This window comes from Drosophila subobscura, chromosome A, assembly GCF_008121235.1.
Source record: "Drosophila subobscura isolate 14011-0131.10 chromosome A, UCBerk_Dsub_1.0, whole genome shotgun sequence".
Lineage (NCBI taxonomy): Eukaryota > Metazoa > Arthropoda > Insecta > Diptera > Drosophilidae > Drosophila > Drosophila subobscura.
Window position 1 is genome coordinate 1,698,382 of NC_048530.1, and position 27,481 is coordinate 1,725,862.

General features: G+C 47.1%; 1 protein-coding gene across 1 annotated transcript in view; it reads left to right on the forward strand.

Annotated features, from left to right (window-relative positions):
* The window catches only part of LOC117893052, a 90,260-nt gene that overhangs the window by 50,639 nt on the left and 12,140 nt on the right, over nt 1-27,481 (forward strand). The window contains exons 3-4 of the mRNA XM_034799436.1: nt 7,863-7,909; nt 26,313-27,451. Coding sequence (XP_034655327.1) covers nt 26,329-27,451 — 1,123 coding nt within the window. The 5' untranslated portion in view covers nt 7,863-7,909; nt 26,313-26,328. The remainder of the gene's footprint in view (nt 1-7,862; nt 7,910-26,312; nt 27,452-27,481) is intronic.

The window sequence follows — 27,481 nt, forward strand, 5'->3', positions numbered from 1 at the left end:
TGAAGTTTGTGGAGTTAGATAAAGATAAGTCAGTCAGTCTGGTGAGTCTCTGTTCAAGGTCTGCTATGAGGGGCCTCAAACCCTGACTGGACCGACCCCCGATTCGGGTCAGGGAGGCATGGACCAGACGGAAACTGGGTCAGTGAAATAAATAATGAATATATGTACATACATACAAATGTACATTTGGATATATGGACACTGGTATTGTTGCCAACAGCAGAAGCAGAACAAACAACGACAGCACCAACAACGGCAACCGCTCCCCTCGAGCCACGAGTTAAGTGCAACATGCGCGCTAAGCGGCTGCATTGAAATGCCTCTCATGCAAAGGGTGGCAAGTGGGGACTATAACGCAAGGCAACTGCCAATTTTGTGGTACACACCAGCAGATACTTATTTGCGAATCAAATTCATTGACAGCCTTGTGGATACTTTTGGGTCTAATAGTCGATAGATCGTGGTGAAAAGGGCCGAGGCATTGAGGCTCTTCCATGGGCGGACTTGCCTTGTAGCCATTCCATGAGAGTATAAATTCATCTTTTCCTTGCTTGTGGTATACCCCATGCCCTCGGATAGCACTGGGTATAAAAATTGCTTTTGTTTTTGTTATTTGCTGTTGTTGGCAGGCAGTCAGGCAGGCAGGCAGGCAAAATCAAAAGCAAAAGCCACAAATGATGAAATGCTAAAATGCATGAAATGCAACACCAATGCCAGTGCCATGTCAAAGGAAGATTGGTGAGGGTTGCCTGGAGCAGTATGCAGTAAAGAGCACAGAGAGAGAGAGAGAGAGAGTGAGAGATGGGGACGGGGACGGGGAGTAGGCAGGGCTTCCAAGTGGGCGCTTGATTACAGTGAAATGCACTCAAAAGTGGCAAACGAAGCGATGCCGCCAGCGAATGCAATCGAATGTACGACAACAACAGCAACAGCAACACATACACATACAGATATGTACCAACATACATATGTATGAATGCATGTGAATATAGAAGGGAAAAGGCTGCGCCAAAAAGTTCCACAAATTACTTTTAAGTGACGCAAAAGTTAAGTGAAACTCATTGCGAAAATCGCGGCTAGGTGCGGATTGAGAGCAGCGTTAGGAAGGATGGGAGGGTACGGTATGGTGGAGCGGGTTCAAGGGTTAGCTGCCACACTGTTGAGTGCTTTGGCATGCCAAAAGTAGGCACTTGAACTATTTCTGTGTTCGCGCACACATTTTCCAGTTGTTTACGGGCTTGTGTTGGGATGGGAATTGTTTTCGATGGATTAGATTGGTTGTGGGGCAAGAGGAAGAATTTCAACATTTCAGACAGCATTCACAGAGAAGCCTGCAGCTACGTTTTCTGCTGACTGTGGTCTTCGCGGGGACCTTGATAAGAGCCGGATAAGGGACATACTCCAGCTATAGCAGGATATATGTACTGCATCAACAGCATGCATGGCAAAGCCTGTCCTTGACCTGATATGTTGGGGCAGGTCGAAGGATCAGCTTCAGCTTCTGTAGAGCTTATCTTTTAAGTAGGACTCCCCTCTACGATCACGAGCGTACACTGCAGCTCTCCCAGTGGCAGACATGGGACATGGGTTGACTGACTGCCTGGCTGCATCCATCACTGCCACTTCACGAGCAGGAGGATGAGAATGGGAATGAGGATGAGGAGGATGATGATGACGATGATGGCTGGCGACATCTCGGGTTGTGCCTGGCTTAACTTGTGTTTTAGCCTCATTTGCCACATGGTTTCGATTGTCTTGCCCATTCGCAATCTGAAACCCGCTCAATGCAACATACTTTTCTGTTTGGGAATATCCCCATTTCGCAGTTGGTTGTTTCTATGTGTCTGTCGTCTATTCATGTGTATATATGTATATCTGCCGCTTGTTGGTTTCCTGCACTAATGATGAATTCTCACTTGCAACACTGCCATAGTGGCATACTGCAACACTGCAACAGGGCAACAGGGCAACGGCAACGGCAACGGCAACGGCAATGGAAACGGCAAACAGCAACAACGGCTTTCAGTCCGACTGACTCTCGTGTTTGGTTGCGCCCCAGTTGACTTGAGTAAAATGCAATCTCCTCTCTCGACCAGCTACCAGTGTCAGTACGCTTCTCTTCTGTGTCCTGTTTCCTGTGCCCAGCACTCATGGGAGCAGCCAACCAACCAACCAACCAACCGAACCGAACCGAACCGACAACCAGCAACCTCTGCTGTCTCTCACTCACTCTATCATTCTATCTCCCTCTATTTATGTACCACATTGCTACTGCTTCATCTTTCAGTCTCTTTCTGTGACAAAATAAACAGCAAATTTCCAACTGTGCTCAGATTTCGTTGCTACTTTGGAGTAACCTAACTTAGGGCAGTACCCAAACTTCTTCAACAGGAGAATAGATTTTAAAACAGATTCGATAAGGTAAACACTATTGACAAACACACCATAGCTGAAATCGGAACTGAATAAGCTTACTTATAACAAACAAAGAAACAAATGCTTGATCAAATATCGAGCTTTAAGCTCACCTAAACATCAGTGTGCGCACTTGCACTGGTGCAGTGTGTTTGTAATTTTCGGCTTCGCTTTCAACTTCGCTTCCAGATAGTGTGTGTGCGAAAGCGAACTCTAGAACTCACCCGAACGCCACCCGAGGATACCACCTTGCATGGTTTCATAATGGATGCCTCATGGATGCAATGTTCGGGTGTTTTCGACTCTATTAAGTTTCAATGAAAGTTCAAAACGACCTTAAAGCAGCTTCAAATGAATACTTCTCTCTCTCTCTATATATATCTCTCTTTCTCTCTCTCTCTATCTGTTTCCGACTCTTTCTGGCTGTTGACACGCACTAAGGTTCGTTTAAACAGGTAAAATTGAGCATGCAGCGTTGCTAGTTGATGGCATCAGAGAGCAAATCCCTTGGCGCTCCATCGTCCGTTCAATTGAGTTTCTTCCGCCAGGGATCCTGCCTCAGGCAAACGCCCCATTTTCTCTGTGAGTACACTCACCATCAGAATTGTGGTTGTGTGGTAATGCTCTGTCGGCAGGGGGGCGGGTAATGTTCTTGATTAACACGCTGCGCAAAGAAATCGTTGCATAAATTAAGCCTTAATATCCTGACCTCATCGATGCCTGAGCAAACGTCGATAACAGGACACAATACAGCACAGGACACAATACAGCACACCAAAACACTGGAACACAACAATGGAGTGGTGGCAGCTCCTGTTCCTGCAACGATTACTCGCAGCTGTCAGCAGATTTCAATTTCAAGTACCTGGAAGATTCTCCCGCTCCGCAATCACATCGGCATCGGCATCAGCATCCTCCATCCCCATCCCCAGCAGCATCCAATCCAATTCAATCCGAGTCTAAGTCCAACTCCATATCAAGAATCGTTCAATTTTTCAACACCGACAAATGAATTTTTAACGCTTTCTCGCAAGGGTCTAGCCCAAGGCCAACGACCAGCGGCCGACCAGTGACCAGTGCCAAATACCCAGAGCCAAATTCAAAGATTTACGAGCATCTCCGAGGGGTTTCTTTGGGCCGAAATCAGACAACCTTGGCAAATTGACTTTTGCTTTTGGCCTGAATTTATACTGCGTAAACTTTGGACCAAATCTGCCGAGTTCTGCCTTCCGCTGCGGATAATGCAGGCAACACACACACACATGCACACACGTTGTATACCTGCTGGATAATATAAGTATAATGGAGAATGGATAATGGACAATGTAGAGTGGCGGAGAGCCAAGCTTCCACAGTGGCCAATCAATAACCAATGCAACCATTTGGTGGGCAGAGCCACAATGTTGGCCAAGGGGATGACAGGGCCACAATGTTGGCCAAGGGGATGGCAGAGCAATAAATTAACTTTACATTACTTTCGAGCATCAAACTAGGTTTAGCTGACAAGAAACAAAAAAAAAACGAGAAGGAACGTGTGAGACGCTTCTTACGCGTCACAACTTTTATACCCGGCACTCAGTACTACATCTGCAACTTAGCGGTTATTTGTCAAATTTTACATTTTTTTTTTTTCTGTCATCTACATCAACAACACTACTCACGCCAACACGCTCCTTTAGCTCGTCACCCTCCCCTAGAAAACACACTGCAGTGCAGAGGCAGAGAGGCAGCGGCAGAGGCAGCGGCAGAGGCAGCGGCAGAGGCAGCGGCAGAGGCAGCGGCAGAGAAGTGTCAGGGGCAGAGGCCATAAACTGCGCGAAGCAGAGTGTGCTGCTATAAGCTGCGGGACGGGGTGGGTTTGGCCACTGAAAATTTCTTCATTGTGGCTATAATAATGATCCAATCGAATCCCAATTTGGTGATCTGATAGATATGGTCATTCCCTACGGAATGGCGTTTTTAGTTTTCTGTTATCTTGTAGATTTGGGAGGTTTTCGCCCTTTTGCGTGGGCGGAAGTGGGCGGGGCTCATTTTTGAAATACTCTGGTTTCAGTGTGAGCATACAGCAGTCTGGTGCCAAAATTTGGTGGCTCTAGCTCTTATAGTCTCTGAGAACTAGCCGACAAACAAGACGGACGGACGGACAGACAGACATGTCTCAATCGACTCGGCTATTGGTGCTGATCAAGAATATATATACTTTATGGGGTCGGAAACGTTTCTTTCTGTGCGTTACATACATTCACTTTGTGCACAAATACAATATACCCTATTTACTCTTCGAGTACCGGGTATAAAAACCAGCAAAACTGCAAACAAAACAGAAACATGGAAAAACGATAAAGTGATACACAAAAACCAAACCAAACTAAATTAAAATATTTTGAATGAGCTCCAGAGCTCCCAGGAGCTAACGCAGGCAAGGCATGGTAGCAAGGGGGAGGAGCAGGGACATGGTTATCATGGCAGCCAGCGAATAAAAGGAGAAGTGAAAAAGAAAATACGAAAATAAAAACGAGAAGGGACGTGTGAGACGCTTCTTACGCGTCACAACTTTTATACCTGGCACTCAGTACTACATCTGTACATTAGCGGTTATTTGTCAAATTTTAAATTTTTTCTTCATCTGTCATCTACATCTACAACACTTCTCACACCAACACGCTCCTTTAGCTCGCCCCCCCTTCCCTAGACCAACACACTGCAGACTCACGGCAGAGGCAGAGGCAGAGCCAGAGGCAGAGCCAGCGGCAGAGCCAGCGGCAGAGGCAGAGCCAGCGGCAGACGGCCAGTGTGCAGCCACTGCGCGAAGCAGAGTGTGAATGAGAGAATTTTCAAAAAACAAATATAAGCTGCGGGACGGGATGGGTTTAGCCACGGCTATGGCAAAGGCGGAGGAACGGCAGGGGCAGACCGCCACACACTGCGCGAAGCAAATATAAGCTGCGGAACGGGGTGGGTTTGGCCACTGAAAATTTCTTCATTGTGGCTATAATAATGATCCAATGGAATCCCAATTTGGTGATCTGATAGATATGGTCATTCCCTACGGAATGTTTTTTCTGTTATCTTTAAAATTGTAGATTTGGGAGGTTTTCGCCCTTTTGCGGGGGCGGAAGGGGGCGGGGCTCATTTTGGAAATACACTGGTTTCAGTGTGAGCATACAGCAGTCTGGTGCCAAAATTTGGTGGCTCTAGCTTTTATAGTCTCTGAGAACTAGCCGACAAACAAGACGGACGGACGGACAGACGGACAGACAGACATGTCTCAATCGACTCGGCTATTGATGCTGATCAAGAATATATATACTTTATGGGGTCGGAAACGTTTCCTTCTGTGCGTTACATACAACCGTTATCCGCACAAATACAATATACCCTATTTACTCTTCGAGTACCGGGTATAATAACAAAAATGAAACACAAAATGACACAAAGAATTTATCAAACATCCGCTTCCGGCGAAATGGCGATGACAACATGGATGCTAAAGCTGATGCTGAAACGGAAAGGGAAGGAGCGGAATGGAATGGAATGGAACGGCCAAGGATGGCAGGGAATGGATCGTAGGAACGGGAGGTGTCGCTGCCAATTTACAGCAGCCGCTGGGCATAAAAACGACAGCGATAGAATGTTGGGAACAAAGAAGGAAGGAATATAAAAATATGAAAAGAGAGACAGCGGGACAAAAATAGAAAGAGATGGCTGGCAGGAGTCATGAATGTAGACAAAGCAATTTGTTTATTGTTTCATAATTGAAGCCAAGAGGCTGCCTGACCTCATGCCTGCCTGACAACAGCCCACCGCGGCACTGCGACCTACGACATCTTCCCTGCTCTGCTCTGGCATAAGGACATGGGGCTATAAGGACACGCAAACGTTATTGTTACGCATGAAGAGCCATGGCTCAGAATAATTCTTAATTAGAAATATGTAACTTTAAAGGCCTTTAACTCCGGCAGGCAGTCACAATGAAGGGTTCCTTTCTGTTCGTATTATAAGCGGCTTGAAGCAAACTTTTCTGCACTCAATTTCACTGGTAGTAATCGGATCTCCCGCACCTTTACCTTTTTTACCTTTGCCAGTTCCCCACAAGCCCCTTGGCTGGCAGCTGGAATCCGCCCCCATCCAACTTTGTTAATTGCCTTAACGCAAATAAATTCCGCTTGGCAGGAGGCCAGGAAAAAAATGTAAAACAAAAACCAAAACGCAAAACAAAAGCATTTTATGACCAGGGCCAGCACCCTCCGCCACCGCCCCGATCGGCCACGTGTGGCAGACAGCAGCGTCGCATCTGGCAGGGGTCTCATCTCTGGATTGGGATTCACATCAATTTCGATGCAAAACAGCTGTTCAAATCCAAGGCCAAAACGAGCGTAAGATAAACCATGGAAATGGGTGGAGGAACAGAAAAAAAGAAGAGTGAGAGATGGAGAGAGAGGGAGCCAGATAGAAGAGAAACAAAAACTTCATTAAGCCGTGTAACAATATCTTTAAATTTCTCTTTTTTCTTAAAAAATTACACAAAATTACTGAGACACACACACTTGCATGGGAGGAGGGAAGGAAAAGAGCAAAAGATTTATAAGCATTTTACACCTGTGGCCTCTTTTTTTAGGCCTCAAGCACACACCCAAGCACATCCTCCCCAAAACATGCCAAAGCCCCAGCTAGAAGCATTCAATGGAAATGGAGCTGAAATTGCTGAGCGAGCAGACCTCTGGTTATTTGTGTGTGTGTGTGTGTGTGTGTGTTTGTTTGTATGTACGTATGTGTTTGTATGTATGTGTGCGTGCAAACAAGCTGAAAATTCATTAAACTCGAGCAATAAATTCTTTTAATTGTTTTCTTTGCCATTCATCGCATGCTACGTAGTACGTATCATACACCACTCGACCTCCACTTCTACTCATTTCATTTCATTTCGTTTCCTTTCGTTTATTTTATTTCATTTTCTTTTTTGCATTTTCTGTGGAGCTCCCGCTGCTGCCTGCTACTGCTCGTTTTGCTTGCCATTTGCTTGTCCGCATTCCAGGAGTATTTCCATTGGCAACATTTTAATGTTTTACGTGATATGTTTGGCATGTCTTTGACGTGGTCGCAACACGTCCCACACACCCACTACAACCCCCCTGCCATAACACTAAACGAGCAATGGGAGAGTGAGTGCGAGAGCGAGCGAACTGTCATTAATTCTTTTCAATTTACCAAAAATAAGCGAAAGAAACAGTTGCCAAAGGAGCAAATGAAGCAGCAGCAACTGTGGCAACTGTACCTGCTAATGAGGCGGCAGCAGGTACAGTCTCGCCTCTGTAAAACTTTGACAGTTGCATCATTAATATCCTGAGGGGGGCTGGTGCTGGTGCTGGGTCTGGGACTGGGTATAATGAATTGACAGCATTGTCAAGAACCTTTAAGTAATGGCTCTCCTTCTCTACTCCTTACAGGTGTCTACGGCATCGCCCTGTTTCATGTTGTAATTCGAGGACTTTCGGTAAGTTTCAATCATCGAGTGTACGGCGCCAAAAACAAAAGACAAACAAAACAGCAAACGGGCCAAATGGGAAGGGAGTCTTCTTCGGACTGAAAAGTATCTGATATCTTCTAGTTGATTTGTTGCATTCTCTGTGGCAAAACAAAGTTTGAAGGTAGCTGAAACATCGAACGGATAACAGAGTTTGTCCTCCTCTAGCTGCAACGGTCAACGGGCAGCGAAAAGTTTCAATCTATGTAGTTTTGAGGTCAATTTGGCAGATAAATGGAGCTAGGGGAGCGAGCCTTACAGACATTCCGAGCTGAGTTACATAAATCTCTGCAGCCCACTCCCTCTCTTTCTCTCTGGGTAAAAAAGATTAGCGGACATTGTGTGTGTGGGAGGGGGGGGGTGTGTGGCGGAAAGAGATACACGTAAATGAAGAAAAAGTTTTGTTTTGTGGCTCCCAAACTGAACATAAATTGAAGTTTCCATTCGGGAAAACAGCCGCACTAAAGGTGAACATTTTGAAGCCATCACATCAATGGGATATAAATCTCCAATGTCAAAAGGTGAGCTTAATTGCTTTAATAAAACCATAAAACTTACTCGAACTCAGTCTGACTTTCGCTGGGCAACATTAAGGTCCAACATTTAAGTTGAACTGATCAATCTTTGCATCAGAGAAGAAACAAAACAACTGAATTCCCATGTTAACGTGATGTAAATATGTATAATGTACAGTGGAGTAATCCAAACTAAACCCTAAACGGGCAGATATGTATCTAAATACCGGACTCCATAAACCCAAAGGACAGCAAAATACCTTAAGAAAAAATCCAAACAATTTAATTCGCATTCATTTGGAAAAGCTACTTAATTGGGCGATTCTGGAAATAGTTCTTTACATCCTGAAGCATCCTGGCATACTGTGTTTCGTTGCTGGGGTTTTGTTCTGGGGATGTGTCCGAGTCAGAAAACACAAATTAAAGTGCTACTTCAGACGCGTGTCACAGGTGCCAAGGGATTGGCCAGGATGTCTTAATCAGTTGCAACGGACACAAGGCAGGCGTGGCACAATCCTTGACAATCCTCTCTCGCTCTCCAGCTCCATCTCCTTCTCAGAGACTGAGCCATATGTTGGGCATCGTCCTGCAATCTGCAGCAGCACCTCGGTCCCACCTGGCCAGGCCAGAACATGGGTAGGGGCAGTGGGAGGGGCAGGGGCAGGGGCAGGGGCAGGGGCAGGGTTTAAGTCAATGCCAATATATTAAACTTATTGTGCACGGCATGCGACATACTAGTGGCCCCTGCAGCATGGGCCCATGCAGCTGCCACATGCTACTCCCGAGAGAGGGGAATCCGGGGCCATTGCCCAGTGGCCATGCTGCACTTCCGGCAGGACTGTCGTCCTTGCGGCAACGTTTGACATTTCGCCAATGCTTGGCTCTACCTCTACGTTTTCCCTTTTTGCCCTGGGATAGAGCTGCTCGCTCCACTTGTTTTCTGTGCCAGTCGCGAGTCGCCATGTGCACATCCTTGCCGTGCCTGATCCTGGTCCCCTGATTCCCTGCTGCCCCTTCTGTGACTATCTATGGCCATCTCTCTTTAGCCCGTCCTTGTCGCTGTTCATTTCAGGAAATGCATTTCGTCAGCGTTGAATGAAAACGAAATTGCCAATTTCAATGAGGATGAAAAGAGCAAGAGGCAAGAGGCAGCAGAATGGAGGCATGAGGCAGGAGCTGCAGCAACACGCGATAGGAGGAGCAGCTGGAGTAGCTGGAGGATGCTGCAGGCTCAATCAGACAGTCAATGCGTTGCTGCTGCCGCTGCTGTGATTTTGTCGCCTTTTGCTGCAGGAGTCGCCTGCAGCGCGACTGCGAATGCCCCAGACACAGACACAGGCGCAAAAGCCAACTTTTGGCACCAAAATTCGAGTGTGACAAAAAGCACGAAGGGGAGAGCAAGAGAACGGAGAGGAGATTGGTGAGATTGGATGGAGATCAATGATGATTACGTTGCAATACGATAAACCATTCACGTGACCGGCTTGAGAGACTGCGCCAACGGAGTACATTAGGGTGCAGGACGGGGGGAAGCTTTGGACCAGTTATGACAGCCACTACGTAAATCAACTCCTCGAACGCTCAATTTCCAAGCAAATGAAAGCCAAACAAGGGCAAGAACAGTTTACTTTTACTTAAGCATTGCCATTCCTCCCACTCTCAACCAGCTACTGGCAATCCAAACAAAAGCCGTGGAAAATTATGTCAATGGCATTGGCTGTGGCTGTGGCTTTAGCTGCGGCATCGTTGCTTGGTTGTCCTGGTCGGGTTATGACTGTGAACCTCCTTTCCTGCATTCCTGCCCTTCTGCTGCCCTGGTTGCTCCTCCTTCTCAATTTCCTTTTGGTGCTTCTGCTGATGCCATTATCGCCAGCTTTTGCCCCGTTCCAGTCAAACAAATCGTCAAGCCAGAAAACCCATCGTTCTACTCTTCCTCACAGCAGCCCCCACAAAAACCCCAACACAGACGCTTGAACACCTCCCTTTAACCCGTAAGCGGGTTGCGTTCGTCGTCGTTGTCGTCGTTGCCTATCAAAACCAAAATTGAATACAAAAATCTCATCAAAAATCGATTAGAGCTGCGGAGGGTTGGCAAGAGTGGGAAGGGCGGAGGGTTGGCAAGAGTGGGAAGGGGGGCGGGGGCGGCTGAGGACTCGAACTATGGCGAGAAGTGACATCGGTAGATGGCAGTCGAGTATTTTATATGGCAGCACGCCGCAGCATCCAGCAAGTAAGCGAGAATCGTGTTAATAAACGAGTTTTGTCGCCAGGAAAACCAACCGTGGCACCCGTGCCACCAGATCCACCTGCTCCACCACGTACTCCTTCTGCGAGTCTCCTTGTTGGCATCATCATTCTTCTGGCCAATTCCCGCTGAAAGCAGCAAGTGGATTGAATAAACGCCGCCAAATGCAATTTGGGAAATTAAAACAAAAAAAGTGAAAACTTTCCCCCACCCCGAATCATTTCTGTGGCGCCATCTTTAACCAAATGCCTAACCCCTCGCTCCACCCCTTTTCGTGGCCCCCTCTGAGACCATTGTCAGTCGTATTATCAGGGCCAGGCATCATTTTTGCGGGTTTGCTAAACTTTCTCGCCCAACGACAACCAACGATGAAAATGAAAAGGAAAATGATGATGATGGTGCAGGGGAGAGGGTAAAGAAACTGCAGAATAATGGCTGCCATATCGAATTGATGAGAGCCAAGTGTTCATTTGTAAAATTAAGAAAAAATTGTTTTCCACTGGCTGGAAATACCTTTCGAAATGAACGCAGGAAACTTTGTGTCTCAACCCCACATCAACCAACCAACCAACATCAATTAATGAATATGAATGAAACCTTCCCGCAGCCTTGAACAACATCGAATTGAGTCCGAGTTTTCTTTCATATATACCACAAAATTCTTAGACATGGAGCACCCTTTCATTTCCATCGCCGCGCGATTGTAACTAGCACAAGGGTGGAGTTTCTTTGAGTTTTATTTGAGTTGATTCGAGTCTTAAATTAGTGACAGAATATAGCAAAAGGAAATCGACTTTCGCCCCTCGAATGTCTCTTAAGATTAGATGTCATCTTCCACATGTTATTTGCTGGCCTGTCGACCAATTTAAATGTCCCATCCTGACCCCTGCTTACATTGGACTTGTGTACATGCCAGAAACTCACCCAGTCCCTACCACCACTCCGCTGTTTACCATGGGTGTGTGTGTGTTCTGTTCTATGTGCTATATTCGATGGCAGCGCAACATTAGCCCAATGTACACAAGAGGCGAAAGCACAAAATGTGTTTTGTCAGTGACATGGAAATCAACTGAAGCGATGTGCGCGATTTACGGACCGAGGACAATTCGTGGAGCTCTCTGAATACGTAGACTAACGATTGGGTATTGGCTGGGACTGGCTGACTGTCTGGGTGTCTGGGTGTCTCGATAAACTGTTTGACACACACTGGGACGCGCCCACTTCCGCATCAGCAGAGAAGGGGGAGAGAGGCGAGAGGACAACTCAATTAAGCATGCACAATGCGCACGAATTTCGACTTGTTCCCCAACTCAATTCCCAGTACCCAACCACTCCTCGCACCCCTGGCCTGTTTTTCTGCTGGGGAGGCCCTTGGCTCTTGGGGGGAGGCACATTTTCAATGCATTCTGCATGCCGAGAGAGGGAAAGAGAGAACCAAAAAAATGTACAGAAAATGTGCAAAATATCGCAATGTATGGTGCCTCACCCCCCCCTCCCCTCGTTCGAATAAAAATTGTTTTATATTTGAGTCACATAAATTTCCATTGATTTTTTTTGCTCGTTTTCTTTTATATTTTTTGTTTGTTGTTGGCCCACCTCTTTCCGTTGCCGTTTTCGTTTTTCGTACGTGTCTTTGGGGCAACAATCGACGGAGGGCTGGTAGGGTTGGGGGGTAGAGAGGATTGTCTTTAATTCGTAAGCTTCCGGCAAACGGAGCTGCCGGGCAACTGACAGCCAGATAGACGGCAGTCGAAGGACCCAGGACCCATTGCACTCATTTCAAAACGAAATTTGTGTGGTGGGGGAGTGCCCAGGGGATGATTGTTTGCCTCTCTGAAAGGTAGTCGATGTCTTTAGGTTTTCAATGGCTAATGGCAAATGCATTTTCCTTTAAAATTTCAATCATGAAAATTCATTTGGCTGAACAGTTCTGGAAGAAATATTTGAGGAATCTTCGAAAATAGTTCTGTCTTGTAAAAAAATGGCAATTACACCACCCGGCATGATTTTATCTCAAGGCACCAAAACCGCTTTTTATAAAAGAGGTGGAGCTTAGAAATGGTTTAATTCTACTTTTTGTTTCTATGCCAAAACATTTTTTTTAAGAATATTCAAAATCTGTTTTTTTTTAACCTTTTTGTAGAGGTATTGGTTTGTTTTTTTTACATAAAAACTCAGGAAAAGTCGAAGGTCTCTCCATAAATTTCGATAAGCAATACCTTAAACTACGCCCAATGAATGGATATTCCCAGGATATAATTTTATTTCGAGTTTCCTTGAGTTCTTAAAGTTAACATTTTGTTAAAAATACATCACAAAAATCATAATTTCTGCATTTTAAAGCTTAATACGGTAAGCTAAAACCACAAAGTGTTTGGATTCCACTTTTAAGCTGCATAAATCAGATTTTTAGACAAGCAAAGTTCTTCACAATCAGATCTAAGATACATGAGTTATGAAAAACAAATAACCGCTACCTCTAAAAAAATCTTAAAAAAAAAAATACTTTAAAACTTCTTCAAAAAAAGTTCTGCAATAGAAAGAAATCCAATTCATTGAACAATTGTAATGCCCGAATTCCATCAGAAAATTTTGGTTTGAACCAAACCTTGAGGAAAAAAAAGGTTCGATTTTGTCGAGTAGTGTTATTGTAAAAAATCTTGAATTATACGGATAGTTCTGCTACGAAAAAATGCTAAAAAATAATTTTGTTTGCCTCCTTGTAAGTGTGAAAAATAAGTAAAACATTTTTGGGCTTCCCGTTTTGCAACCTTGGGAGCAATTGTTAGGGGGCAGAACTAACCTTCTTGAAGTGTGTATCTTCTGTTTGCTTTCCATGCCCCTTGTGGTGTGTCGGGGCTGTGGTGTGAAGAGGTTTTGGGGGCAGAACCATTTGCCCGACAAATGACATGGCAATGGAATTGGAAATAAATAAAGGGGGCCCGACCTTTGACGCCTATTTGGCGTTGCCTCCTGCTATCTCTCTCCATTACTATCATTTCCACTTCATCGTGCCACTACTGCCCTCCCCTACCCGCCGGCTTCCTGTGCGACCTTCCTGCTGTCTGGTCTGTGTCCCCTCTGTTTGTTTGCTTAACAAATGAACGTGGAAAGTGCCTCTGCTCTGCTCTGAATATTTTTACAATGTTTTCTTTTTTGCTCGATTTTACTGCTGCTTCTCTTCTGCTGCTGCCTGCTTTTTCCTGCTATTCTCGTATTTTTCTTGCTTTTTCTTACTTTCCCTGATTCTTCCTTTAGCTTTTCCTGTTACTTTTCCCCTGCTCCTCTCTTCTTTGTCTGGTTGCTGGAGCAGCAGCGGAGCTCTCTCTCTGCCCAGTATGTTTTTTATACCCGGTACTCGAAGAGTAAATAGGGTATATTGTATTTGTGCGGATAACGGTTGTATGTAACGCACAGAAGGAAACGTTTCCGACCCCATAAAGTATATATATTCTTGATCAGCATCAATAGCCGAGTCGATTGAGACATGTCTGTCTGTCCGTCCGTCCGTCTGTCCGTCTGTCCGTCTTGTTTGTCGGCTAGTTCTCAGAGACTATAAGAGCTAGAGCCACCAAATTTTGGCACCAGACTGCTGTATGCTCACACTGAAACCAGTGTATTTCAAAAATGAGCCCCGCCCCCTTCCGCACCCGCAAAAAGGCGAAAACCTCCCAAATCTAAAATTTTGAAGATAGCAAAAAACGCCATTCCGTAGGGAATGACTATATCTATCAGATCACCAAATTGGGATCCGATTGGATCATTATTATAGCCACAATGAAGAAATTAATTTGCAGTGGCCAAACCCACCCCGTCCCGCAGCATTCACACTCTGCTTAGCGCTGTTTATGGCCTTTGACACGGATCTGCCTCTGCCTCTGCCGCGAATCTGCCATGACTCTGCAACGTGTGTCTCTAGGGAAGGGTGGCGAGCTAAAGGAGCGTGTTGGCGTGAGTAGTGTTGTTGATGTAGATGACAGATGAAGAAAAACTGTAAAATTTGACAAATAACCGCTAAAGTGCAGATGTAGTACTGAGTGCCGGGTATAAAAGTTGTGACGCGTAAGAAGCGTCTCACACGTCCCTTCTCGTTAATATTGATTTATCGGTATTGCGCATTCTGCATTAAGTTAACTGCAATATTTGACCTTAGAGCACGCGCTCCCTAGCCTCCCCCGATAATGGCTCTTCCCCTGCTTGCCTGCTGGCTAATGCTATTTATCCTAACTGTTCGTCAAGTTTGGGAACTTTGTCTCTGTCTCTGAGTCTCTGAGTCTCATTCTCTCTCTTCCTCTGTCTCCTTCTCTATCGCTCTGTCTCTGTGTCTCTCTCTCTCTTGCCTCTGCTTTGCTGGCGTTATCAATCAATGGAAATCGATTTGTTGAGCACAATCAACGAGGGGGCGGCACCAACACACACCAAGCCTCAACCCTCACACCATCACAACCCCCCTGCCAGCACTTGGGCAACCCTCTTAACACTTAAGTAGGCAGCATTGTCCTAATACTCATCCCACCCAGCCCCAGCTCCAACTCTAGTTCCAGCCTTAACCCCACATTCTTCTCTAGTACTCGCCCCGTTCATTGAACTCCAGCTACCTATGTGTATCCGTTGTCTACCTTCTACATGCATACACCCCCTTAGGCGGCTGACTGCTTGCCTTTGTCATTTCATTTTTTGGGGGTGGTTTCCGTCTTTAACTCCCCAGTAGCGCGATGTCACTTTGTCAGCAGTAGGCGTGAGGGTGCGGGGGGGTGTTGGCGGGGACTTGCTCCAAAAATAAAAGTTTTTTTTTGCCTGCACAGCTTAACCCCGAAACTAATTTGCCAAAGCAACAAACTGATACCAAAAGAAGAAACTAAGAAGAAGAACTAAAAATAAAAAATTCAACCTTCAACCCTGAAGCAGAGCGACTGGCCGACTCTGACTCATCGATGACGTTGCTTGTGGACTCTCCTCCCCCAAACCATTTGAGTCTGACGCTGACTCAGTGCCAGTCCCAAGCCCAAGCCAAAGCCAAAGCCCAAGCACAATCCCCAAAAAGCATAATTGAGCCGCGTTGTTCCAATGTTGTTGCAGACTTAGCGCTAAACGTTTTGTGGTCCACCCATTTATGTCACTCCTGTCGCACAGACACATACAACCCACACACACACACACATAGGAAATGAGCGCCAACTGTTGTTTGATGTGTGGAAGGGGGAGGGGTCCAAACATGTGTGTGTGTGTGTGTGGTGGGTGGCAGTGACGTTGCCGACCACCTTAATGACCATAATCCCCGCTCATAAAGTATGCATCGGGTCGACATGGCATGTACCCACTCTAGATGGGGCAGGGTGGCGATGGCGAAAAAACAACATGAACACGGACATGGGTCTTAAGTTATTAAGCGGTATTTAGTGGTAGATTGGAAAATACTTACCCAAATTAAGTCCCAGACCCAACCTAGCATATGGTAAGCAGGCAAGCGGCTAATGAAGCTTCCACACACAGCCCATGCCCCCAAGTCCAATCCCAATGCCCAATCCCCCTCCCTAACTGCCAGCTCATCTTTCTTTCTAGACTCCCTCCCTCACCATGCCTTATCCACACAGCTGACACTCTTAGCCTAATTTGTCTTCGCCTTCAGTGGCATTCGCAAGCTGGCAACTTGCAGGGCAAGTCCCAGTTCCAGATCTAGTCCCAGTTCCACAGACTCAAGTCTCCAGCCCCCAGCCACTTGGCAACTGCAGGCGAGTGCCTTTAGCTGCATAAATCTTGCAAATCCAAAACTTATCAGAATGTCTGCAACGCTGCTCTATTCTGACCAAAAGGAAGCTGAAGCTAAAGCTGAAGCTGCATGCCTGCCAACTGTGGGAACTGTAGAAGTGGCAACAACATTTCGGGGGGGTGAAGCCTTAGCCTCAGGGGCTGCCTCTTGCTTATTCAGCAAATGTTGCACTGCTCATATATCTTGCTGCCGCCTTCGCCCAACGTCTTTATGCCCCTGCAAAATGGCAAGAAAACGAAAGATTTTGGCGCTCGAAACAAGGCATACCCTTTGGCAGCTTGCATTTAAAAATTTGGTGGAAATTATCTGCGATTCATGGCTCAGGGCTTAGAGCAGTTCATTGCCACTTAATGCTGCTATTGGCCAAGGGGTATACTTGTGCTGGAACTAGAACTACGACTACCACTAGGACACTCTCCAACGGGCGTTGAGGCGCTGCTCGCAATTGTTGTTGTGCATATAAAATGTGTTGTGGCTCCGTTCTGGCCACTTCCTCCCCCAGCAGGCAGGTGGCTGATGGCGGGTTGTTGCCTGCTAGCTGCTTCTGGCTGGTGACGTTGACATTTTGAGTGTCATTTTGTTGGCTTGGCTTCCATTGGTTCCGCTTCGCTCTGCACGATCCGTCTTGGCCAGCATTTTGGGTGGAGCTTATTCAGTAGCTCGGGATTTTGGCACGCACTCACACTACATGGACGCCTACGCTGGCGCTTGCTGCCTCATTCTCTGGCAAGCGGAAACACATTACATACTCGGCAGCTTGACAACAACAACAGCAGCAGCAGCAGCAGTTCCTCAGCAAGAACAACCGAGTGTGGGAGAAAGGATGTGGAATGTGGGATGTAGGATGTAGGATGAGGAGGCTGGTTGAAGGAGCAGCGCCTGGCGACAACAGCCGGAAACGGAAATAGAATAAAGTGGCTTTCTGGCTGATGTGTCGCTCGACTCCAGTCATGCCACACAGAGAGCTGCAGCAACTCGTTTTGCGGTTCTTTCTTGAGGCGACGACCCCTCGGGCGGGCCAACAATTTATACCAATTGTCGTCGTCGTCGCCAACATTTCATTAACTTTGACTTATAGTCCATGTCCATGCTTGGCCTCCGTCCTGGCCTCTGCCCTCACTGTTGTTAATTACCCGACCAGCAGCTCAGAGGGAGTCACACGGAATGACTAGCAGAATGCCTCCATTAGGGCCCTGTCCATCAGGACAACGCTGATGACTCTGCTGAGAGCCAATAAACTGGGTCACCCGAGTAGTAGCAGCAGCAGCAGCAGCAGCAGCAGCAGCAGCAGCAGCAGCAGCAGCAGCAGCAGCAGCAGCAGCAGCAGCAGCAGCAGCAGCAGCAGCAGCAGCAGCAGCAGCAGCAGCAGCAGCAGCAGCAGCAGCAGCAGCAGCAGCAGCAGCAGCAGCAGCAGCAGCAGCAGCAGCAGCAGCAGCAGTTCTGTAAGGCTGAATGGGAGGAGTCATTCGATTTGAGTAGATTAGAGGCAAAGTAAATTCCATTGTTGGTAGTTCTTTCTGCAACTTAAAGAATTGATCTTCATCTATCAACTAACAACTTGAAGACTCTCCCAATGCCTTTAAGACATGTTTTTCATCCGCAGCAGGGGGAGTTGATTTCAAGCATTACACCAAAAAATACAACTTAACCCCAATGAGAACTCAGAACTGTCTTGTGGCTGTGTCGCATCATTGGAATTCCCTCCAATAAACTCTTTACGGGTGGCAAAAACATTCCCAAGGCTCGCATTATGCCACAGCCCCAACCCTGCCCCCACAGTTACAGCAAAAAAATGTTAATTCGAAACGTTTTATTGCCACAAACAAGAATAGGAAAAAAGAAGAGAGTGCCAACTGAAAGTGGAACTACTTCGTAGTGGAACTGGTTGGGGAGGCAGGAATTTTTGGTATGTGACATGGGCATGGGGCATGGGGCATGGGGCATGGGAGAGAGTTTGCCACAAATTGCAATGGGGCCATGACAAAACCAAAAAAGGGGTGTGTCTGGGGGTTTGGGGGCTGTGTGACTGTTGTAAATTTCCGTTTGTTGCTATTTTTGGGGCCCACTTGTTTTATATTTTTGGTTTGTGCCTCGCGAAAAATCGTTATAGAAGTTATGGCACGAGCAAGGGGCGGGTAGGGGCGGAGCGAAAGAACAACAATCAGAGCGAATGTGCAGAGGAAAAGGCAGTTGGAAAAAAGAGAAGGGAGGTGCAGGACGGGGGCACACGCAGAGGACGTGACTGGAATAGCATTCCAATAATTGAAGGCTGCCGACGACAGCGAAAGAAGGCGAATTAAAGCCAACATGAAGTATGGCAGCCATTGCTTTATTTTCAAGCTCCTACCCTCTTCGCCTCGCTTAGTTCGCAGTACCCGCAGTACCCCCGAGGTCCACAGTCCCTCCAGTTCCCTCCAGTCTTCCATCTGCCATAACCAACCGACGCACCCGCTCCCTCAAGCCCCACTGCCAGTATACCGTATGTGTGTCAGACGTGTCAGGAGCAGGGGTGTTCGAGGATGAGGGCCTTCAAAACACATTAGTCCAAGCCTTCGTACCCACCCCTCCTCTCTCTCTCTCTGAGAGCTGGCTGAGTAGAGAGAAGTTTATGGATTGCATGCGCTTTAGTTGAGTTCTCCGTCGGCTGCTTGCAGCTGCAACCCCACTGATAATGGACTGACAGCGAGCCACCAACCCAACCAGAGAGCCCACTCTGGCCCCCTCCTACTCTCTCCCTCTCTCTTCCCCACGTTGTGTGCTAAAACTTTCATCGCTATCAGTTTAAATGCTGAAAGCTCAAAGAGGCATTATGCCCGCTTGGTTGCGAATGGTTGAAGCTATCCATAGCAGACGGGGGCTTGGGGGGAGGGGGTGTTGAGAGCACACGACACTCCACTGCCAGGTTGAATGTATCCAATTTTAAATATGCATTAAGCCAATGAAAACTTGTGCCATAAAACCCGCTCAGCACGCACCGAAAAGTGTCAGAGCCGGACCGGAATTTTGGGCTACAGATAGAGGACGGGAACGGGGACTAAGGAATGCTAAGGAATCGGGCTGGCAAATAGAGTGGGATACGGTTGGGATTCCCGTGTGGAGTGTGCATGTCCAGGTGATGGCGAAAGCACTTTACTCGTCACTCGCGTACGCACACAGAGACAGAGAGACAAACAGAGAGGCAGCGAGACAAATACACATTAAGAGACAGACAAAACATGGTCCAAATAATATTAGCATCAAGTTGAAGAGCGAACCTTAACAATCCATTTATGCAAAGGAGAGAATTGCGAACTAATGAATGACCCTTCTTCGGGGGCTTGCCTTAAGGAGCCATTTGAATAGATTAAATATTCGCGTGAATAAATAAATGCAGTCTGTATATGCAGCTGGAACGCAAGATTATAAACTAAACTCTAAGTACTCGACAATGACTGTTAATCAAAGACCCACTGAAGGCAGGAAAAATAATAAATGTTGCATCTCTTAAGCAGCTTAAAGATGTTCGCATTGCCGGTGGAAATACTCAATCGATTGATGGCCCTACCCCCCACCACTCCACACTCACTGCCCACTCCACCTCTCTTTCAACCAGGCAACGGACGCCTCGCTTGCTGTCAGTTGTAATTTATGCTGAGCTGATTTTTTATACCCGGTACTCGAAGAGTAAATAGGGTATATTGTATTTGTGCACATAACGGTTGTATGTAACGCACAGAAGGAAACGTTTCCGACCCCATAAAGTATATATATTCTTGATCAGCATCAATAGCCGAGTCGATTGAGCCATGTCTGTCTGTCCGTCTGTCCGTCTGTCCGTCTGTCCGTCCGTCCGTCTTGTTTGTCGGCTAGTTCTCAGAGACTATAAGAGCTAGAGCCACCAAATTTTGGCACCAGACTGCTGTATGCTCACACTGAAACCAGTGTATTTCAAAAATGAGCCCCGCCCCCTTCCGCCCCCGCAAAAGGGCAAAAACCTCCCAAATCTACAATTTTGAAGATAACAGAAAACTAAAAACGCCATTCCGTAGGGAATGACCTTATCTATCAGATCACCAAATTGGAATCCGATTGGATCATTATTATAGCCACAATGAAGAAATTAATTTGCAGTAGCCAAACCCACCCCGTCCCGCAGCATTCACACTCTGCTTCGCGCTGTTTATGGCCTGGCCCCTGACACGTCACTGCCTCTGCCTCTGCCGCTGCCTCTGCCGCTTCCTCTGCCGCTGACTCTGCAGTGTGTGTCTATAGGGGAGGGTGGCGAGCTAAAGGAGCGTGTTGGCGTGAGTAGTGTTGTTGATGTAGATGACAGATGAAGAAAAAATGTAAAATTGGACAAATAACCGCTAAAGTGCAGATGTAGTACTGAGTGCCGGGTATAAAAGTTGTGACGCGTAAGAAGCGTCTCACACGTCCCTTCTCGTTTTATTAATGGATCCGGCGTCCCGTAGGCAACACACTTTCCGTGACACCCATTCAACGCCCAAAACGCCCAAAACTCAATCCAATCTCAACATTACCTGGCATGAGTCAGTCAGTCAGTCAGTCAGTCAGTCAGTTAGTCACAAACATATCAGCCAGTCACTCAAGCGTCGAGTATGTGTGTGTGTGAGTACGAGTCCTATAACAAATTTGATTTGTAGGTGTTTACTTTGGGGGTGGCCTCAACAGTTTTGACTCTTGCCATCTTTTGACACAAGGAAATTATAATTATACCCGGTACTCGAAGAGTAAATAGGGTATATTGTATTTGTGCGGATAACGGTTGTATGTAACTCACAGAAGAAAACGCTTCCGACCCCATAAAGTATATATATTCTTGATCAGCATCAATAGCCGAGTCGATTGAGACATGTCTGTCTGTCCGTCCGTCCGTCTGTCCGTCTGTCCGTCTTGTTTGTCGGCTAGTTCTCAGAGACTATAAGAGCTAGAGCCACCAAATTTTGGCACCAGACTGCTGTATGCTCACACTGAAACCAGTGTATTTCAAAAATGAGCCCCGCCCCCTTCCGCACCCGCAAAAAGGCGAAAACCTCCCAAATCTACAATTTTGAAGATAGCAAAAAACGCCATTCCGTAGGGAATGACTATATCTATCAGATCACCAAATTGGGATCCGATTGGATCATTATTATAGCCACAATGAAGAAATTAATTTGCAGTGGCCAAACCCACCCCGTCCCGCAGCATTCACACTCTGCTTAGCGCTGTTTATGGCCTTTGACACGGATCTGCCTCTGCCTCTGCCGCGACTCTGCCCTGACTCTGCAACGTGTGTCTCTAGGGAAGGGTGGCGAGCTAAAGGAGCGTGTTGGCGTGAGTAGTGTTGTTGATGTAGATGACAGATGAAGATAAACTGTAAAATTTGACAAATAACCGCTAAGTTGCAGATTTAGTACTGAGTGCCGGATATAAAAGTTGTGACGCGTAAGAAGCGTCTCACACGTCCCTTCTCGTTTTTTATGTGTTTTTTTTTCATGTTTGTTTTCGCCTCGTTTGCCATCTTCGTTCACATCTCCGCACTCTTCATTTTGCGTGTCGCCATTTTCATTTGGCAAACGTTACAATTCTACCGTTATTGCTGTGCTCGTTGTTATTGTGTTTGTAAACGTTGTCGTTGCCGTCGTCATCTAGTCCTCATTCTCAAACCTATTTTCATCCTCATTCTCTGCTCATCCTACTGATGGACTCAGGCACAACCGCACCAACAGCAACGACAAACATCTTAGTCACTTTCACTTTTATTACACTTTTCGCTTTCGTTTCGTTTCGTTACGTTATGTTTTGTGTAGCTCTCTTTCTATTTCGCACTGACTTTCTTTTATCGTTTTGTGTGCTTTTGTCATGCGGCGCTTTGCATGACGTTCTACTCCTTCTTCCTTTGTTACGAACATTATCGGGGGCTCCTGTTGCCTACCCTTTGAGATACCCTTTGAGAGGGTATTACTAGCATTCCTCCTTATTTGGAGAGCATAGGAATTGTATGTAGCAACTTACGACTGCAACGATGATTGAATGCAGATGCTTCGAGAGTTGCTCGTGGCCAATGCAGTGGAAAGGTTCTGAATTCTTCGGAATATTCATACAATCCGACTGGCTGGCTCGGCGAGACGTCTCTATAAGCGAGCGACTGTTAGCTGGGTCTTTGTGACGACCCTTCTTCGCACTATTTCTGCATTCCCAGATCTTTCCTAGATCTTAGCAACGAGTCTTCCTCCAAAAATGTCTATATGTACATACATACGTCGCATATCGCTGAATCGCTAACAATCTGCGCTCATTTGGAAATTAGTTAAAACTTTTCACAAGCTTTGTGGCCGAACCCACACACACACATAGACAAATCGTTAACGAGCGATCCCCTCTAGTCCCCGCAGCACCACTCTGTCGATGTGTGGTGCATCGTATGGCCATAATTGAAATAATCGTGGAACAGTGCGCAACGTGAATGCAAAATCAGCTTGCTGCCCTAATTGTAGAGCAGATGATGGCAATGGGATTACGATGCGAGATTTCGGAGCCATTCAATGGCCAGACAAAGCTCTCTCTCTCTCTCTCTCTCTCTCTCTCTCTCTCTCTCTCTGTGGATTGCAAGTGCTTGCATAACGTGGAGAAAAAAAAAACATCAAAAATAATTGGCAAGAATTTAGGTTGAGATAAATTGCCAGTTTCATTTACGTGGCTCGCTGCACATGCAATTGCCAGGAAGTCAAACCACACACACACACACACCCACACATACATATGTATGTATGTGTGTATCCGGTGTGGATTGGCACCGGCATGCCGCGGCACCCTAGCGTGCCTTGGGGCAGCTCTCGCTGTCGCTCTCTGCCCCGTTACTTGTTTTGCATAATTAATGCCATCATAGGCAGAGGTAATTGCATCTAAACCATTGCCCACGTCGTTGTCCTGCCGCAATGTGGCCATAATGACGGTATCAGCCCTAAGACCGCATTAGACTAGGCAACGCCCCACAACTTTGCTACCCAAACCCAGCCCCCAAACCAGCAGCAAACCCAACCAATGCGCATCCATGCAACACCCCCACCAACACCAGCAGCGCCAGCAGGAAACCCCCTGGCCACTTCTTTGGGCAGTGGCGTCGACGTTGCGTCAACATCAGGTGCAAACTGTGGACCCTGACACTGGCAATTGATTTTGATTTTGCCTCTGATTCATTGCCGTGGGGCAAAGTGCAAGGGGAAAGGCAGCGGCGAGGCGTGGATGCACAGCTTGAAATTAATTTTAAATATTTAAAGAGTTGCCCAGCCCGGGCAGCGTTTAAGCAGACATTAAGTTAATAAAACTCCAAGGACGTGCCACCATCCGCCCCAAAATGCATAATGGCACACTGAGAGTAAGTCGGAGTCGGAGTTGGAGTTGGAGCAGCTAGAGTCCTCGTGCTGTTAATTTAATTATGCAGCTGCCAGCTCTAGGAAAAGGTTGTGCCCAAACATACATACATATGTGGCGGTGTGGCTGTGTGCGTGGCATCGTAGCGACAGGAGAGAGAATTTATGAAATTTGTATGAGTCGCACTTGACATTGCTGGCAGATAAAAGAAGGCATCAGAGCGAGTGTGTGCGAGTGTATACATATATCCTGAAAGTATGTTCCCGCTGACAAACACCTTACCGAAAGAAAGGGAGGGATGGAGAAGATGGATTGTGTCGGCGCACTGCCCTGTAAATCAAAGGAACGGCAATTCCAATCCTTTCACAGGCTGTCAGAGTCTGCTTAAGCGAAGCCAAAGCATCAAATTTCAAGGCTTTGGGCACAGCCAAAAATACCCAACATGACAGGACAGGATCCATGCAGCATCCAGCAAGGCAGGATAGAACCGAACAGAACAGAACAGAACAGAACAGGACTAAAGACCAAAAACACGACAAGACAAGGAACAAACTAGGAATGGAAATGGGTGAATGGCGAATGGGGACTGGGTGACTGAGAGACTGAGAAATTGAGAAACTGCAGGCTGAGGGCAGGAACAGCAAACGGATTTGAGGCGACAGATTGATGTTGATGCGAAGAGCAGCTACAAAGATGGATGAAGTGGCAGATAGATGGCTATGCTTGTGGCACCCATCAGCCACCCAACTGCCACCCATAAATGTCAAGCAATGAAAATGTTTTCCTAGATAGCCGTGCTCGTGTCGGGTGCCGTAAAGAAAATGTTGCTCCATTTTGCTATGCTGTCGGTGCTGCTGTTATACCTTGTTAGCTCTTGTGTAGATTTCGGTTGTGCCCATTGCCGTTTCCGTTGCCGTACTCCCTCCATCAGCTGGCTCCATCTTAATGCCAAGCGAAGCGTGCGCCGCACACGAAAGCTCCTCCTGCCCTCCCACCCCACCCTGCAACCCTTTTTTGTGGCATTCCAGAAAACGAAAACATATTTTCCATGCGACTGCACAAAGCGTTGCGGGACGCACAACAAAACTCTCACAAACACACATACGAGTAAACGAATATCTCCATCTCTGGCTGGAGCTGTGCTCACTTTTGGGATAGCCAAACCCCAGTCCCAACCCACCCCCGTTCCCCCCTTGTGCCTTGTGGATATTTTTTATGGTGTTTTCCCGAGGCTTTCGTTCTGTTTTTGTTGTTTTTCCTCGCTACGTTGCTGTTAATCCTTTTCGAAATTTTTAGTTTGATTGTTGAGAAAATATTTTAAGCCCCAGGCCCAGCACACATTACAAACCGCGAGTATTAGCATAATGCGGGCTATGGGAATGGAAAAATCGCGTTGGCCAAGAGGGGAGAAGGCGGAATCGGTGACTGAGTGTGTTGTGTTGCAGAATGGAATGAGGAAGGAGGAACTAGAAAGAAGGATTGGAGTGAAGTGAAGTAAAGTGAAGTGGGTGTGGTGGGTTTGCCTTGAGGGAAAAATGTGCCATGAAGAGCTGATCCATCTTTAAGGCCGGTCGGTTTAAAGAGAGGTTTGCTTTGGGTCCACAAACGATCCACATACTTATATTTATTGCGCATTTGAATAGGCTTCGGATTCAGTTTTCACGCATATTTCTAAAAGGTTAAGCTTGGGGTCCACTTGCAATCCACAAGTGTATTTAGTATTGCACAATTTCAATTTGAGATCCACTTAAAATCTACAATACGTTCCACACTTTTAAAACTCATTCGAATAAACTTCGACATTAGTTAGATACTCGAAATATCTTTATTTCTATCAGATTCCACATGGGATCTACAAAGCAAATATGCTCCTTTTTTTAAGTTCCACGCCTTAAAAACGTCTTCTTGTTTCTTAACTAGCATACACCGGGCAGGAAAAAGAATTTCGTGGCGAATGCAAAGTAAGCCCCAATAATCATGCTCCTGCCCGGCTCGGCCCTCATGGCAGCAATTGCGCACTAACAGCATCGAGCAAACCGTCAGAAATGGCTCTCAATGACATTGATTGGCTGCCGCTGCTGCTGCCACAGTGCTGTTATGGGGGGATGAGTGGGTGACTCGTGTTTCGCATTCCGTGTTTTGGTCAGGACAATTAAATATTTGCCTGTCTTATAGCTGCCATTTGTTTCTGCTTCGTTCAGCATCCCTCCTGCGACGCGCGACCCTCGAACTCAGGCCTTGGGCAACTCAGTCGCTACAGAACTCGTTACTGTCACGGCCTGTTGCCGCTCGGACATGACAAAGGTTGACATTGTGCCTGCATTTATTAAAACAACTGCCAGCAGGAGGCGTAACATGGCCTCGGAATGGGCGTGTCACTCTTTGACGCCCACTCCAGTTATCGCTTATTAATCGTTGTTTTTGTTGCTGTTTGACTGAATCTCCCTCTCTCTTTCTCTTTCTCTTTCGCTTTCGCTTTTGATGCAGTTTATTGGCAACAATAATGGTCAGCACAGCATTGACAACATTGGCTGCTGGACAAACAACTAGTAGCAATAATCATCATCACCACAACCACCATCATCACCAGCAGCAGCAGCAGCAACTGCAACAGCAGCAACTGCAACAGCAGCAGCAGCAACAGCTGCCCTACCAGCGATTGCCGCCACACGCTACAGCTTCCACAGGAGCAGGAGGATCATTGGCAACAAACGTTAATCAGTCCCGCAGCTTCTATGCGCTGAATGGTCTAGAGCACGATTGTGACGGCAACAGCAGCAGCAGCAGCAACTATCCACAGCAGCAGCAGCAATCCTCTTCTCCGCTCAACGATCAGATCAGCCTGCTCTTCCCAAAGTGCCGACCCAAGCAGCAGCAGCAACATCATCCACAACACCAACAGCAGCTCCAACAGCAGCAGCAGCGACATGAGCTCCATACGGATGTGAATCTGAATAGGAGCAGCAGCCCCATCGTCAGTGAAGCAGCCACTGCGGATACGGATAACGTTGCCGCTGCCACGCCCACCAGTACGCACAGCTACTACAAGAGCGTGAACATCATAACACAATCACCGCCACCGCACTCGGCCTCGTCACACTCATCGGAGTCGTTGTCCTCTGTGACGCCGCGCATATCCACAAATCCGTTCCTGTGCGCTCCACTAACGCCGCCCACACCGCCGCCACCGCCGCTGTTGCACAGCTTTGGGGGACATCCAGTTGAAGGTGAGGGTGACGGATCCGGGCTGGCTGCTGCGGGAGCGGGTGCCGAAGCAGACGAGGAGGTAGACGAGACCGTACTGGCGGCCGGCTATCCGGCCTCATTCTACTATCACACGGGCGAGAGCAGGCGTGGCCAGAGCACCTATTCCGTCTCCGAGATGCCGCGCAAACGGAACACTGGTATGACCACCAGCGCCAGTGCCAGTGCCATCAGCAGCAGCAGCAGCAGGCAGCAGTCACTGCAGAATGGCGGCAGCAACGTGAACGGAACTGCCAGCAATGGCAATACCCAGAGTCTGGTGCAGAGCCAGAATCCCTTCATCAAGGAGAACTACTGGGAGGCAGCGCCCATGCGTGCCAGCTCCGTGCTGCACTCTCCCACGGAATACGCGGAGGAGCAACATCAACAACAGCAGCAGCATCAACAGCAGC